General features: G+C 35.5%; 1 protein-coding gene across 13 annotated transcripts in view; it reads left to right on the top strand.

The window, feature by feature from the left end:
• Positions 1-15887, top strand: part of LOC140664139 (rap guanine nucleotide exchange factor 2) — a 116754-nt gene that overhangs the window by 97166 nt on the left and 3701 nt on the right. For 6 of the 13 annotated variants that reach the window (XM_072888927.1, XM_072888933.1, XM_072888935.1 and 3 more), the window contains 14 exons: positions 3193-3294; positions 7476-7688; positions 7764-8116; positions 8205-8666; positions 8948-9240; positions 9316-9619; positions 9711-9945; positions 10017-10321; positions 10443-10627; positions 10707-10918; positions 11073-11304; positions 11388-11687; positions 11808-12125; positions 13204-13320. In XM_072888927.1, coding sequence (XP_072745028.1) covers positions 3193-3294; positions 7476-7688; positions 7764-8116; positions 8205-8666; positions 8948-9240; positions 9316-9619; positions 9711-9945; positions 10017-10321; positions 10443-10627; positions 10707-10918; positions 11073-11304; positions 11388-11687; positions 11808-12125; positions 13204-13320 — 3631 coding nt within the window. The other 7 variants (XM_072888929.1, XM_072888928.1, XM_072888930.1 and 4 more) reach the window with 5 other exon arrangements.

The following is a 15887-nucleotide window of genomic DNA, read 5'->3' as shown; positions in this document are numbered from 1 at the left end:
TATTTTAAAAAGAGCTGGTTTTGTTATCTATTTGCGATGTTGTTTCTGCAGGAAATAATCTTTTAATTTCATATAAAAAATTCTGATTAAGTATCGATAGCGGTTCTTTCAATTGATAACCTTGCAAGAGCAATGATATGAGTGACCGTGATATATGAACGAAATCATTAATGCTTGGTTGAGATCGATGTAAAGAACGAGGAGATAAACCACGTTTATATCTCACGATCGTTTTATCTCGTCCGTTGCACAACGCGTGTGTGTGCACGTGGATGCATGCCGCCCACATACGCATCCAAAGTCCCACGCAGAGATTGAGTGCACAATATAGGAGAATGACGGACGGCATGAATGAGAGCATATAATTGACAGAGTATGTATTATTTTTTTTTATCTGACTGTAGTTAACTATTTGTGAAGCATCAACAACGTTGGAGGTATATCAATCAATAGAAAATAAAATTTTACATTTTAGAATATTATTTAGCACACTCTGCTTGTTTGGTTTAGGTAATTGCCGAAAAATAATTATACCATTCTATTTATTACGCAAATAACTTTTACAAGTTTGATTAATTATTTCCTCGAAATCCAGAATTATCAGATGATATTAGAATTAATCAATTTAACTGTCAGAAAGAATTGACTTTTTCTTATGTATTTATTTATTGTTAATAATAATGTTAATAATGTGTTTTTAATTTAAATTTTTCTTATTTTTGTTTACTTATTATACATTTAATATGTAAAATTATTTTTTATTATACTTTATGATTTAGAATAATTTATATTTTTAATGGGCTTTTTTTTTTTTTAAATAACTGGTAGAAAATAAGAGTGCAAAATTTACGCAATTAAACGCATGTTATAAAATATTTCTGCTCGAATAATTCGCTGTTAGTTTACATTTTCATATCTCTAATGTGGTAATTGTTTACAATACAATCATTATATCAGGAAAACATATGTACATGTTCCATGGTTTGTTTATTGATTGCGTCATGATTGCGTTTTGCTGATTGGGAATGTTACGTGTACTTGCAAAATCAAGCGTGGTTAAGCAAGAGAGATAATTACAAAATATTACGCGATTGCTTATTATTTAACACGAACATTAGTTATTAATATCAGCGTAATCTTGGCAAATTTTTTTCAATTACTACCTAGATTGAATACCGAAAAATTTGCAAGCAACTCTGTTGTTTTTCATACGATATAAGGAATATTGGACTTCTCTTTGTGTGTCTCGGCAACGTACGTATGTGATCGCATAAATAAAATACCCGAATCGAATATCGTCGCGTCGCGTCGTTCGATCGATTGTCGATAGAAACTGAACTTTCATCCTAAAATTGGTTGAACATTCACTTTGACAATCAAGTCACGAGGGAGCGGTTCTGTGAATGAAACATATAACCAGCATATCTACCGGAAGTCCGGCCTACGAGTTCCGGCGCACTCGTCTCATTGTCTCTTTTTTATTCTTTTTTTTTTCGTTACTGTTCTGCCTGTCAACTAAAAAAAAAAAAAAAGAGAGTGAAGGACAACAAAAACGAAAGGGTGATGAAGAGCTAACATTATAAGCAATGATAATTAAAATTCTGATTGTGAGGTAATAATTGTGTTTAATGGTATTATGACATGCAATTTAATATCAGTGAATTTTTCGAGAAACTTGTAGAGTTTATTAATTAAAACAATTAATAATTTTTCTATGTATACATTTTTTTAAAAAGTCGATAAATATACATACGTCAACTGATATGTTTAACGTTACCATAAGTTAGTTTTAAAATTAAGATTGTCTTGTATACGTGCGTACTAAATTATCTTCAACAAATTGCTTCGTGTTTTTTACTTTATAAACAATGTATACATATATTGCAAATATTCCTACGGAATTCAACTTGTTGCATCGACAGTTGTTAGTATTAAGAAATTAGCTTTAATAATTCTACCTTCAAATTTATAATGAATATCACCTGTTTCTCTTTTCATCATTTGTTGAAATTTGGGATAATTTGACATTGCAGATTATGTGCAAAGTATTGAGGATAATTTTTCAATTAAATATCTTTTTTTATTTTCGTACATCATCAAATTAAAAAAAAGACAATATTATGTAGAAATTTAGATATTTAAAAGTATTTAATTTTCACTATTTGTAGATATATACATTATTTAGGTACAACTTTTAAAGTATAATGATAGTAAATGTATTATTTAGAACGAAGAAATACATAATACAGCTGCAGCATTCACATCTGCAGGTGGCATCGTGTCTGATTAGATTATCAATGAGCGCGTCCTTTGAGTGAAATATCATAGGCGCCTCCACTCTGCCTGAAACTTATTTATTTATTGTTATTTTGTACAAATCATGACGCGATATTTTATCAAGTTGTTAAATTGTGGTTGTGTACATTTATTTAGGAAAAAATAATAATTGTTCACATTGAATATTTAAATAATGCAATCTTTCCCTTTTTTTTGCAAATTCTCAACGAAAGTTTCTTGAACGATTGCATAGTATAATATATTCCGAAAACTGTTTTTGTTTAAAGTTTCTTTTTGATTAATTAGCGATGGAACTTTTCTCTAAACGAAATATAGCATCATTAATTTTGAATCGGCAAGTAACTGAAAATAAAAAGACATTTTGATAAATAAAATTTTAGAGACGAAAATGGATAATTAAACTTTAATTAATTGTAGGCGGTAGATTGTGTATTCTTTGATATATAACGTTTAATTTGTGATTTAATTTTATCAATTATATATATATGTATATAATTATGTATATATTTTAATATTGTGTAAAAATTGATAGAGACGATGCCTTGCAATCAAATTTTTGCTAGAGGAGATTGGACGCTAAATTGATAAAGTCCTTAGATAAAAACGCTGGCGATAGCTCTAGAATATCCCGTACAGCGCTTATCTCTTGGCTATGTGGGACGCTATGAGTTAGCGTGCAGATATCAAGTTGCACTTACATATTGACATCGACATCATTCCTCGATGATTATTCAAACACGGGTTTTATTACACGCGCAATAATCATTTCCTGATCGGACCGATAAATTAGATGATTAATAGTAAATTAATTTGATAAATATTTAAATAGTTGCTAATTTATTTATTTATAATTTTTATACTTACATCGATGTGTCTTTTTTTTTTTTTTTGCAGATCGATTATCCAGAAGTTCATAGCGGAGGAAGGATGCATCGACCACCGCATCCGCATCCTATAACTGATCATCGTCAGGTTAACCTGGTTTTCGATGATACGGTAAATATTTCTCTATTTGTTACTAATTTATGGTTGATTTAGCAGCCGCGATCGTTTGTGCAGTATTTTCCTGTTTATCCACCTGAGCAAATCGAAGTCCGAAGAATCCGTCTTCCGAAGGAATCGTTGACCGCAGATTGTTATTTTCAAATATTTACAATTGCATATTTTTTTGCCACACAAATCATTATTCTGTTCATTTATTTGACTATAAATCTGAATATAAATATTCCTTTTTTATTCAGATGCCTATCCAGTTGTTAGAAAGATTTATCACAAAATATCTTGAATAGATATCTACAGAAATCTTTGTAGAAAAAGTACAATTATTTCTTTAGGATTACTTTACGAAAGTCTTTCTCTCTTTTGAAATATTTATCTCGTACAACATATGTTTCTTCTCTCCATGATCTATACAATTATCTTCTCGTCGAAATCAATACTGATGCCAGATGACGGACGTACAAGCTTCGAAAGTATCAATACATTTATGTATATATACTCATAAAGCTATTGACGAAATCATTTCGATAATCAAAATTCCATCGGTTTGATGTGAAACGCATGCGTGAAATTATTCCTGCGGACAAGAAGCTGAATGACAGAACAACTTAAAAAGTAGTGCGTAGCACGTGACAAAAGGAAAAGTGAGACACATATAACGGGTCGGGCAGTGGCCTTTGAGCGTTTACTATCCGTTGTTGGATGGATGGTTTGAGCGGACCAGTACAGCAGCAATGTTCTCTTCTATGCACCAATCTCTCCGTCTGCCTGTCTCTCTTTCTGTCTCTGTCTCTGTCTCTGTCTCTTTCTCTCCCTCTCACTTCTCCGTGTCTCGATCGACCGTCGACTCCTTAGGCGCGTCTCACACGATCGTCCGACAGTGATTCCAAGAGACCCTTTAAGATCAATTCAGGTGTCGTTATGGCGTCAATTTACGTCATTGCTTGCTTATTGTTCCGCATGGCATTAACTAATCGCGAAGGCTGATGAATATTAATCGCCGGAGCACTGGCGTGTTCTTTCTCGATCAGCTTCTCGAGCGTGTTTTGCAATATTCTTATGACGTTACGTACATACCTGCTGACATTCGCGTGGGCGTGTAAATCAAAGTAGGTTGTATTACAAATTGAGCGTTATCGTTATTTTTAATCTCGGTTATTTATGCTATCTTCTATCGTCATGATTTTCGTCGAGCATTTACGTTCGATTGCAATTATCATGAATTTAATCGTGATTTATTGTATACATATATTTTTATTTTCTATTTTTTTCTAAACTAGATATTTATCGTCTATCAATGATTTTAGTTTTTCAAACTGAAACATTTGTTATTACATTTTTATCATTTAATTAAAACAAAAATGGATTAATATTTAATTAAAGTCACGATAAGTTATCGATAATATGATATATAATTGTTAAAGAATTCAAGGAGAGTTTTATATAAAACGTGGTTCTTTTCATTTTTTTTTAATGCAACACGTAAAGTAAATTTATAATTATTCATAATCGCTCATCATCAAATCATCTTCCAAACTCATTAGGTAGCCGCCTTCCACGAATCAGATATGGTTACTATTATTTAAATTTCTGTTCCCATGCCGTAAATTGCACTCGACCTATTCTCTCATTACCAACATAGGTAGTCCGACTGTAAACATTAATAAATTACCGATCATTATCGTGTAATTTTGATTTTTAATTTTTGTAATCTTGCTGCAATTTTATTTACGTAATGCGAATACTGTAATGAAATCAATTCTAATAATCATTATACATTATGTTAATAAGTTGAAATGTAAATTTCTATATTTATATAACTAATTAGTCTGCTGCAAATTATTTTTTAAGAGACGTAGAAATTCTAGTCATATTTATAAACCATGAAATTAGAACAAATATTGATCGTAAGAGATATGTGTAGTTATGCGACGCGAAATTTAATTGAATATCTAGGCAATATTTGTATTGTATAGGCGATGAATTTTCATTAAATTTCTAGCTATTCTCTATATTCCTATATGGATAACAAAACCCAATTGAATTTCTGGTAGTTGTCAAACCAAATTTCGATGCATTGTCAATCACTATTTTATAATTCTTTCTTTGACCATTTTCGTCTTTCTCGATTAGCTGACCTTATATAAAATATATAGAAATGAAAAATGTAGAAAGATATAGATTTCTTTTCGTGATTCGCACATTTCAAATTTCTACTCTCAAACGATCAAATTCATTAATTGATTTACGATAAACTTTTTATATGCAGAATTTAATTACATTAGAAAAAGCAAATAATAATTTGCATATTTAATTTATAATATATTATTACTTTAAAGTTTTAATAAACGCCAAATTTTTGTCATCTTATTGTCGGCTTGTCAAGAATTAGATTTTATTTTGTAGCTTATAATCGCGCTCACAACGAACAAAAAAAAACCAAGAAGAGTCTCTCCGAATTTTTTCTGAAAAAAAAAAAAAGAAAAAAAATGCGACATCGCGTGCGGGAAGCTACAGGTGGCCCGGCATCATCGTTTTCTCGCCGGCCGGCACAAAGCGCCCCCATTGACACGGACCTGAGGAGCCGCTCTCGGCGCTCGGCGCGGCGGGTCACGTGACTACCTCGCGTTCTCGAAGGGAATGCCAGCGGCGGCACGCACGGCGCGGCGCGGGTGCGGGTGGTAGCGGGACGAGAGGCAGTCCGTTAAGTTGATGGTCCGCTGCAGCGACGACAGACGGACAGACGGACGTATAGACAAACGGATGGTAGGCTCGGTCGGTCGGACGCGTCACGAGTGTCGTGCTAAGCTATACAAAGAGGGTCACGTTGTGCCGCGCGTCTCGAGCCTCGAGCCTCGAGCCTCGAGCTGTGTCCACGCGCGATGCGACACGCCGAGTAAGAAAAGAAGACTAGTCGGCGCGCGTAAGAAAATGTCGCGGACGATTTGTCAAATCTGCCGTGATTCTCTCGGCTAAGAAGATAAGACCAAGATCACGAGGATCGCGACTCTCGCGATGGACGCGTACGGGGTGTACCAAGTGAGTATTTCTCTTTTCGGAGATGCTCTCAAAATGGCCTTGACTCCTTCGCGGATGTGCTATCCTCTTCCTGGAGAGCGCGGGACGTACTTGTGCCTCTCCCGATGATGACATGACAGCGCAGAGATATCGTAGATGTTTTGTTTGGATGACGGGTGACGGGTGACGGGTGTGTGTGTATTTGCGCGCATGCGAGAAGTGTATCTGGGCCCGTTGCACGTACATACGTACATACTGTACGTTGTACGTACGATCTGTGTGCATGCGTGCGTGATGTCATGTCGCTGTGACCTAACCTAACCGCCAACTATCCCAATCACGCCCATTTTTGGTATTTGCTATTCCTAGCGAGCGGCATCGTCGTCCTGATGGATGTTTTTTTTTTGTTCCTCGTCCTCGCGATGTAGGAATCTTAATCGAATGAGAGAATAGCGTTGTGGATTGTCCTCGTACATTTTTTTCCCGCAAATTATCGTTAGACAATTTTAAATGCTCAATGCTGTTATTAATTGAAAATTTATAGTCTAGGATCTAGGGAAGGTTAGATCAGGTGGAGATGTTGAATTATATATTACTATTATGCATATATTTTACAAATTTTTATTCCACAATTTGTATACAACACTTGTGTGAATAATAATGAATTTTTTTTATTAATGTTTCTTCCAAATTTCATACAGTTCCTTTTATTATTTCCATCGTTATAACTTTTATCATGTTTATTGACTTTTAACATTATACACATCTATATAATTTATATAATATTTTATATTTTAGTACGTGTGTGTGTATGTGTGTCTATATTTATTATAGAGATTATAATTTACATTATAACACATCTTTTGAATATGGACATTTTTCCAAAATTTTATTAATTTTTTAGTTAAAAAATAATGCATATTTATTTATTTATTAATTTATATATAATATTTAGAAAAAATGACATAAAAGAAAACACAATTCATCAAACTATTTGAAAAGGTTGATATGAAATATTTTCAAATACTCGTAAGAATAATGTATAAAAGCAGTTTGTATATCATGTAAAATCTTATTCAAAAATTATATGTGCAAGAAAATCTTTTAATAAGGATTTTAAAAATCATATTAGATATACTGACAAAAAATCTTTTTTATAGTTCTCACAGGGCCTTACTGGCAGGCCGGAGTTGTATCAGAAATCAAATAGAAGCAGTCATTCGAGTGATACAAGTTCGGCATATAGTGGATCTGACACAATGACATCGGTACAAAGTTCATTAGACGCGGATCCCGACGAGGTAGATCTCTCGGGTCTCGTGGAGTCCATTGTCGACAGCGATGAGGAAGAGGATCTTGCAGAAAGCATGGATGTAAGTACTATGATTTGTCTTTTCACTTAAAGATACATTATATGCATTTTAATTTCTATTATCGCAATGTTTCAGAGTTTAACAGTACGCGATCCTGTACGAGAATGTTTAGAGAAGGATCCTGTTGAGAGAACGGAGGACGACATAGAGATACTTTTGGAATTCACGCAACAGCTGAAAGCTTTTACAAATATGACTATGGCCATTAGAAAAGCGTTGTGCGCTGTAATGGTATTTGCAGTAGTCGATCGGGCTGGTATGGTGGTCTTGAACGATGGCGAAGAGCTCGATAGTTGGAGCGTGTTGATTAACGGTGCTGTCGAGATTGAGCACAGCAATGGTGAAATTGAACAGCTCGGTCTTGGAGACAGCTTCGGTATTTTGCCTACTATGGAGAGGCTATTACATCGCGGAGTTATGAGAACAAAGTTTGTAATACGTTTCTTTTTTACTTTTATATATCGATTATTATATAGAAAGATATAAGAAAAAACAAAAATGCTTTTTTTTCTACAGATGCGACGATTGCCAATTTGTTTGCGTCACACAAGCAGATTATTTTCGAATTCAACATCAGGGCAAAGAGAATACCATGAGACACGAAGAGAATGGGAGGGTAATTCTAGTGACAGAGTTACGAGGAGCTTTGGACAGCGCTTCGCGAAGAGGTCATGTGGTGATACGGGGGTCACCGGATCGTTTAATGTTACAGCTTATTGAGGAAAACAGTATTACAGATCCTACTTATGTTGAAGATTTTTTGTTGACTCATCGGACGTTCATCGATAGCCCGTTGTTGGTCGCAAATCAATTGTTGGAATGGTTCGATCAAGCACAAGTGCGAGATCGTGTCGCTCGCGTCGTGCTCTTATGGGTGAATAATCATTTTACTGATTTTGAGACTGATCCAGCGATGATGGAATTTTTAGAAAAATTCGAAACCGGATTAGAGAGAGAAAAAATGCTAGGGCAACAAAGGTAATGTTCATTTTTTTAAATCTTGTTTTGTGAAAAAAAAAAAAAAAAACGATTTAGATAATAAAAGATTTTAAAAATATTTTAAAACGTGAAAGAATAATCAATCAATATTAGTAAGGAAAAATAATAAGAATAATAAATTATTTTTAATCAATTTAAAGAAAAGTTAAACTTGTTGAAAGGGTCAAAAATGGAAAATAAATTTATTATCATTTTTAATTTAATTTTTAATATTTAAAATTAAGAAACAATTATTCAAGTATATATAATCGTGATTTCAGGTTATTAAATATTGCCTGTGCGGCGAAAGCGAGAACGCGAAATGTAACGTTAGCTAGACCAAATAGAGACGAAGTCCTAAATTTTAGCATCTTAGGAGGATTCGAGAGAGGTTTTGGTATATTTATTTCAAAAGTTGACAAGAGATCTAAGGCTGAGGATGTTGGTTTAAAGAGAGGTGACCAGATCTTAGAAGTGAATGGTCAAAGTTTCGAGCATGTGAATCACGCGAAAGCACTTGATATTCTGAGAGCTTCCACGCATCTCAGTATAACTGTAAAATCTAATTTACTTGGTAGGTCTAATCCTTTTAAAACCGAAATCAATAATAAAATGTCCATTTTTTACTATTGATTATTTATTTTTACAGCTTTCAAAGAAATGCTTCAGATGCCAGATAACTCTCCAAGACCCCGAGGCAGAACAAATAAACCGGAAATCCCCAGGCTTCCATCGGATCCACGTTCTAGATTGTCGACGCATGTAGATCCTATGAGTGCCGTGAATCCTTTAAATCCCATGATTGGTGGAGTACCATTGTTAATTCCTGATAACAATGTGTCACCATGTAAAGATGCCAAAAAAGAGCACAAGGGATTTATGACTCTTGGACCCAAGCGACGTTTACAGAAAGCGCTTATGAAAATGAACATACTGCCAAAGAACACAATCAAGTAAATGCATTGAAGCATATTGCGGAATAAATAATAATTAAATTAAGTGTGTGAATCTTTTGTTGATACAAGATATCTTAAAATTTAACAGCGACGGTGTACACATGGATGATTCTCTCGCACCACCACATACACCGCCAGGAACAACAGGACTCTCGCAAACAACCACTAATCTGTATCACTCAAAAAGTAATCCAGATCTTACTTCGCTTTATTGTTACGATGACTTAAGAGCAAATGATTACCCCGAACACGTGCTGAAGGTATACAAAGCAGATCAAACCTGCAAGTATCTTCTTATCCACAAAGAAACAACGGCACATGAGGTACGTAAATTTGTTATCAATATTAAATAGCAAATGGAGGCCTTTATTTATTGACATTTAACTTATCGTAGGTGGTAATGCTCGCACTTCAAGAATTTGGTATAACGGAAAGCAGTTCAAACTTTTCGCTGGCAGAAGTGAGTGTCGGTGAAGGCGGCATGATTAAGCAGCGCAGATTGCCAGATCAATTGCAGAATCTCGCGGAAAGAATTGGACTAAGTTCTCGATATTATTTGAAAACTAATGGAATTTCCGAAACTTTAGTAGCCGATGATCAAGCTCCGGAGCTCATTAGAGAATCTCAAGTTCATTTCCTGCAATTGAACGCCGTAGAGGTGGCGATACAGCTGACTTTACAAGATTTTAGTATATTCAGGTAATTCAGGATATTTAAAATGTACAATATATAAATTTATTTATTACAAATTGTACTTTGAATTGCAGTTTAATTACACATGTTGAACAATAAACTTATTTTTGTGTATTTTACATTACAGACAAATCGAATCCACAGAATATGTGGATGAATTGTTTGAGTTAAAGAGCAGGTATGGCACACCTATGCTCAGTCAATTTGCAGAACTAGTCAACAGAGAAATGTTTTGGGTTGTAACAGAAGTCTGTTCCGAGCATAATGTCGTGCGGCGCAGTAAGATTATAAAACAATTTATCAAGATAGCGCGTAAGTATCTACCGAATATGTGTTTATTTTTTCCCTTATTTATAGTCTATAGTCATGTTTTTTTTTTTATTATTAACAGGTCAGTGTAAGGAGTGCAAAAATTTCAATTCCATGTTCGCGATTGTCTCCGGTTTAGGTCATGGCGCGGTTTCAAGATTACGAGCCTCGTGGGAAAAATTGCCAACGAAATATCAAAGATTATTTAGTGATTTGCAGGAATTAATGGATCCCAGTCGCAACATGAGTAAATATCGACAATTGGTGGCATCTGAACAAACACAACCACCGATAGTGAGTCATCATCTTATATATATATGTACATATATATTATATCAAATAAAATATCTTTTATTGTCATTTACTTTGATAATATATAGCAATCTGCAATTCGAGCTTATGCTATTATAGCCTTAAATGATAACGAGTTAAACGAATTTTATTTCAGATACCTTTCTATCCGGTCGTGAAGAAAGATTTGACTTTCACACACCTTGGTAATGATACGAGGGTAGAAGGTTTGGTAAACTTTGAAAAACTCAGAATGATTGCTAAGGAAGTGAGAACGTTGACAAATATGTGCTCTTCACCTTATGATTTACTAACCATGTTGGAGAGAGGTGGGCAACCACCGAGTTCTGCGATGGTTGCTTTGAATCAAATGACCACTGGCAATCAGGGTAAATTTTTTGTACTGGTTTTTTTTATTAATGATTTGGTTTCTTAAATAGTTTATACACAATTGTGATATTGTGATTTGTAGGCGGCCAAACTGCGACGGTGAAACGACGAAAGAAATCTACGGCTGCGCCAAATCCGAAGAAAATGTTTGAGGAAGCGCAGATGGTCCGAAGAGTGAAGGCCTATCTTGCGAATATGAAAGTAATTACAGATGAAGAGCGACTGCATCAACTTTCCGTCGATTGTGAGCCTCACGCGGGAGCGGTCGCGGTTGCCGCCGCAGTTCCGCTGAGTGGCAGTCGAGGAAGAAGACATCCATCACCTACTCTGTCGACTACTAGTAGCGCCAGTAGCACTAGCGAAGGCAGGAAAAGTATACAAGGTTAGTAAATCTTTCCATCAATTGTGCTTTGTAATTTATTTTCTCTTTAGGAATTTTTTCCTTAGGAACCTCTTTAAAAAGATTTTATCTTATAATTAATATTGATTATGGATTTTATAGGTACAAAATTCGGCGCTGCGTCGCCACAGGCGGTGAGGAAAATGTTAGCCCTGTCAGATCCTCATAAAACACGACCGTACCAACCTAAGCATTGTCCACCGCCACTACCTGTACCAGGATTAGCGCTACATTCTAGTGGTTTAGAGCCTAGTCCAGGTGCACCTAGAAGAGTAGGATCCGGCAGCAGAGCACCGATGCACGAGCGATCCCACAGTGATACACCTGCTAGTCTACCGCCGCCTGTCGACCTCAGTGCGGAGAGCAGTAGCGTAACTAGCTTGAGCAATCTCCAACCGCTGAGAAAAACTTTGACAAGCGGTGAGTACAGTTTATTTTTTACAAAATGGTTTGAAGCGAGATGCTATCCAATGATACTTTTCTCTGAGGTCTTTCTAAAGATCTCATTTACAGATGAATCGTTCCGATTAAATAGATCTGAAAATTTATTTTATCTATTGCGATACTTTTAATAGCTTTTTATTTTTAATTTTTTAGATTATTTATACATAATATTGATAGATACTATTAATTAAATATTAACTTGATAGATACGCATCTCGCGAAGCACCATCACGCACCTTCATTGCTCGTTATATACACTGGTCAGGTCTCGCAATAAAGAGTCTCATTATTATGCACGCTGCACAGCCGTTTACGCAATTCATAAATGTTCCATGTTATTTAGTTGATCCATATACACACACACACACACACACACACATTCACACACACCCACACATACACACACACATACACACGCATCTTGTACGCCGATTATTGTAGCGAGAGCTTTTCTTTTCGATTAGACATCACGAATACCTCATGAAACTAAATTCAAAACAAAGTGCGGCTTCGATTCGGAGCTCTCGAACCATGGGACATACGGAGTTGTGACACTATCGATATCTGTAATGCTGCTTTTTTTGAAGTATTTGAAATAAAAAAAAAATTAATAAATGCCTCTCTTGTGACAATCTTAAAATATTATAGTAAATGGGAAAGATAATGTGCAGCCTCAGTAACCTAAATTAAATATATTTATACGAGTATGATCTAATTGTCATGTAGGAAATCATCACGTGTTACAATTTCAATACAACGTCCAAAAGTCGCGCGCATAATATATATTTATTCAATTACGCTTTGATGGAATGGAATAAAACTTATGGACGGTAGGAAAGAGAGATAGGAATGTGCAAGAGAGATATAACCAGAGCGTAGCGAGGTGATCAGTTTACATTAGGTTCTCGCGTTGACTCGATTTAGAGCAAAGAGATACGGATTACAAACGAACGCCGTGACTAGACGATAGCGTGTTTAGCGATCGCATCAGGGCGGATAATCCCCCGGCTGGAACGTGTGTAGTGATAGAAGTGTCTTGGGGACGTGTGCGTAGGTTCGGTGACAAGCAGTGACAGCGGTCATAGCACTCAGCTGGACAGCCACAGTGGGAGCAGCGTGGAAGCGGGCGGCAGCCCACCGCCACCGCAAAGACGGCACTCCGCTCTGCAAGGTACGTAATCAACAACAACACGAGAGTGAAGCGAGAGAACGGATTGTGGCCAATTGTGCTCGTGTGCTGTTCCTCTTGTTCGTAGACCGTAGTAGAAATAGTAGAGATATATAGAGTAGAGTCTCTTTTGCGCGGACACCGATTCTGGAAATCGAATTTCTCTCAGCGTGTCTTCTTAGCGACGAAAGCTGGATATATTTTTACGATGTAAGATTACGGTTTATACTTTATACACCCATCCGATGTTTGTTTTATTGTTTTACGTCAGCTGTTGTTTTTTTTACATTATCTGTCTTGTTTTTTTTTATATCGTTAGGAGATTATAACGTGTTATATAATTGTTGTTGTGTCCAGTAATGGTACTGTTGATAGTATTGTATCAAGTAGAAGTATCGTGAGATAAGATAATACTATGGAATTTTAATTTTGATACTATAGACATATCTGTAATGATTTCCGGTATTTGATAGATACTTTAATGTTGTAATCAAAAATTGAAACCGAGTAAAATTATATCGCAGTTTCAGTATCTAATATTTATCTTTGAATATTCATAATTATGATTTTATTTTAATATGAATAATTTTAGATAAATATATATATATATATATATATATATATATATGATTTTAATTATTTGTTGAATAATAGATATATTATCAAAAAATGTTTTTTTTTTTTTTTTATTTATGTACAATATTATCATTTGTAATTAATTATTATTCCTTTGCTTTTTTTTGGAGTTGCTGGCTAAATTTATCGCTAAAGAACGTATGTCCCATGGCCATTTGCCTTCAAGCGCTAATCGAATTACTCCTAAATGTTACTCTAACGTCTAAAAAAAGAATTAAATATTATTATTAAACATTATGTGCGTTTTCGCGTTAATATTCGCATCGTCGAGCACTGCATATATATATATATATATATATATATATATATATATATATGTATATGTATATGTGTGTGGTATAACAATTCTGCTTTCAGCCGCTTATAAGCCGTTCTATCCTTACGCTTCTGTAAAATTTGCTTTACAGCTTGCTATGTCGGCTAGTTATTCGCTTAATCGTGCGCCGGCTTTGAAAAATATTTGCATCGATCGCAAAAATCGTGTCAGATTCTCGTTTCGAAGGTCATCCTCTTTCAAAGGTTTACAATAAACGGCACAAGTCTGTAGATTTTGTAAAAAAAATGTCGTATGTGGCTTCTCTGTGTGGTGCAGGGTCTGTTATAAGAGGCGGAGCGCCTCCATTTCCTCATGCGGTAGCGGTGTTACCTCCGCTTCCTGTCAATCAGAATCACAACCACAATCATCATCACCATCACCATCATCATCATCAACAACATTATCACGATCATCATCATCATCACCAACTCCCAACTCCTCAAGGTGAGTTCGCGTCTGCCTGCTCATTTCGTCTATTTGGCTTGCATTGGAATCATTGCGTTAATCTTGCTGTCTCTCTCTCTCTCTCTCTCTCTCTCTCCCTATGAAACGGAATACATTAGGTTCAACGGAACAGTGTGGCTCATGCATGCAAAACAGTATACTGAAATATTGCGAGTGGTAGATGTTACAACCTTTGCCAACCTCCAGCATCTCTACACAAGCTTGAGCTTTGTCTGAACTTGATGGAAATTGCCTTTCACGAGAGTGTATTTATAGTCTCTCTTTCTCTGTGCGTGACGTTCTCGCTCGTTCTAATCATTAATTGTCGTACAAGTCTGTTGGTATGCACGCTGTGACATAGTATTACGGTTCGTTTCTAGCGTGGCCTAGAAGCGCAACATGCTGCATCGACTTTACTCCATTTACGTATTTGCGTGTCTCGTAGTATTAGCGAAGATATAACTGAGCCCGTTCTTTCCAGGAACTAACTATACGCAAAACGGTATACATGTATATGTGCTTTTTTTTTTCTCCTCTCTTGGGCAGGTTGTTTAGCGGTGAATGTGTCTTGCGATTTCCTTTAGCTCGTTTGTCTCTCGTGGATCTCGACTGTAAACGAGTGCAAATCATTTTTTAATACTGTGACTTTATTTATAAAAAATATAAAATAGAGTCGAGCAAATTATATTGAATGTATCAGTAGAAGAGATAATATACGATAATGTTGACGAACGTTGCATTACGATGTCTTGAAAAAGTAGGAGCTAAAAATATGTAGACTGAAACGAATATTGAATACAAGTGAAAACTTGGGCCTTTATTTTATTTTATTTCTTTTTATTCTCACGAGTATTTTTTGAATGTAATTAATTTTTTACAAAAAATTTCGCAGAGCGAAAATATTTTAATATTTCGTCCAAGACACTGAAACTCGTAATGGCGCTATTCTGTTAATTAGAATTCTATGTAACGCATACAAACTCAATGCTCTTTGCATTGCTGCACAAGCGCTCGTTTACAAGCATAGTGTCCGACTAAGGTAGCGGTAGCGAATCGCTTTGTCGTTGAGAGATGAAGAATATATTGAAGAGGTGGAAGAAGGCGGCGGCGCGCGAAAGGGGAGAGAGAGAGAGAGAAAGCGAGATCGAGAGATCGAGAGAGTCGAGGGTTTTCA

This window comes from Anoplolepis gracilipes, chromosome 3, assembly GCF_047496725.1.
Source record: "Anoplolepis gracilipes chromosome 3, ASM4749672v1, whole genome shotgun sequence".
Classification (NCBI taxonomy): Eukaryota; Metazoa; Arthropoda; class Insecta; order Hymenoptera; family Formicidae; genus Anoplolepis; species Anoplolepis gracilipes.
The sequence above is the reverse complement of the archived record's forward strand: the minus strand, read 5'-3'. Positions and strand labels throughout refer to the sequence as shown.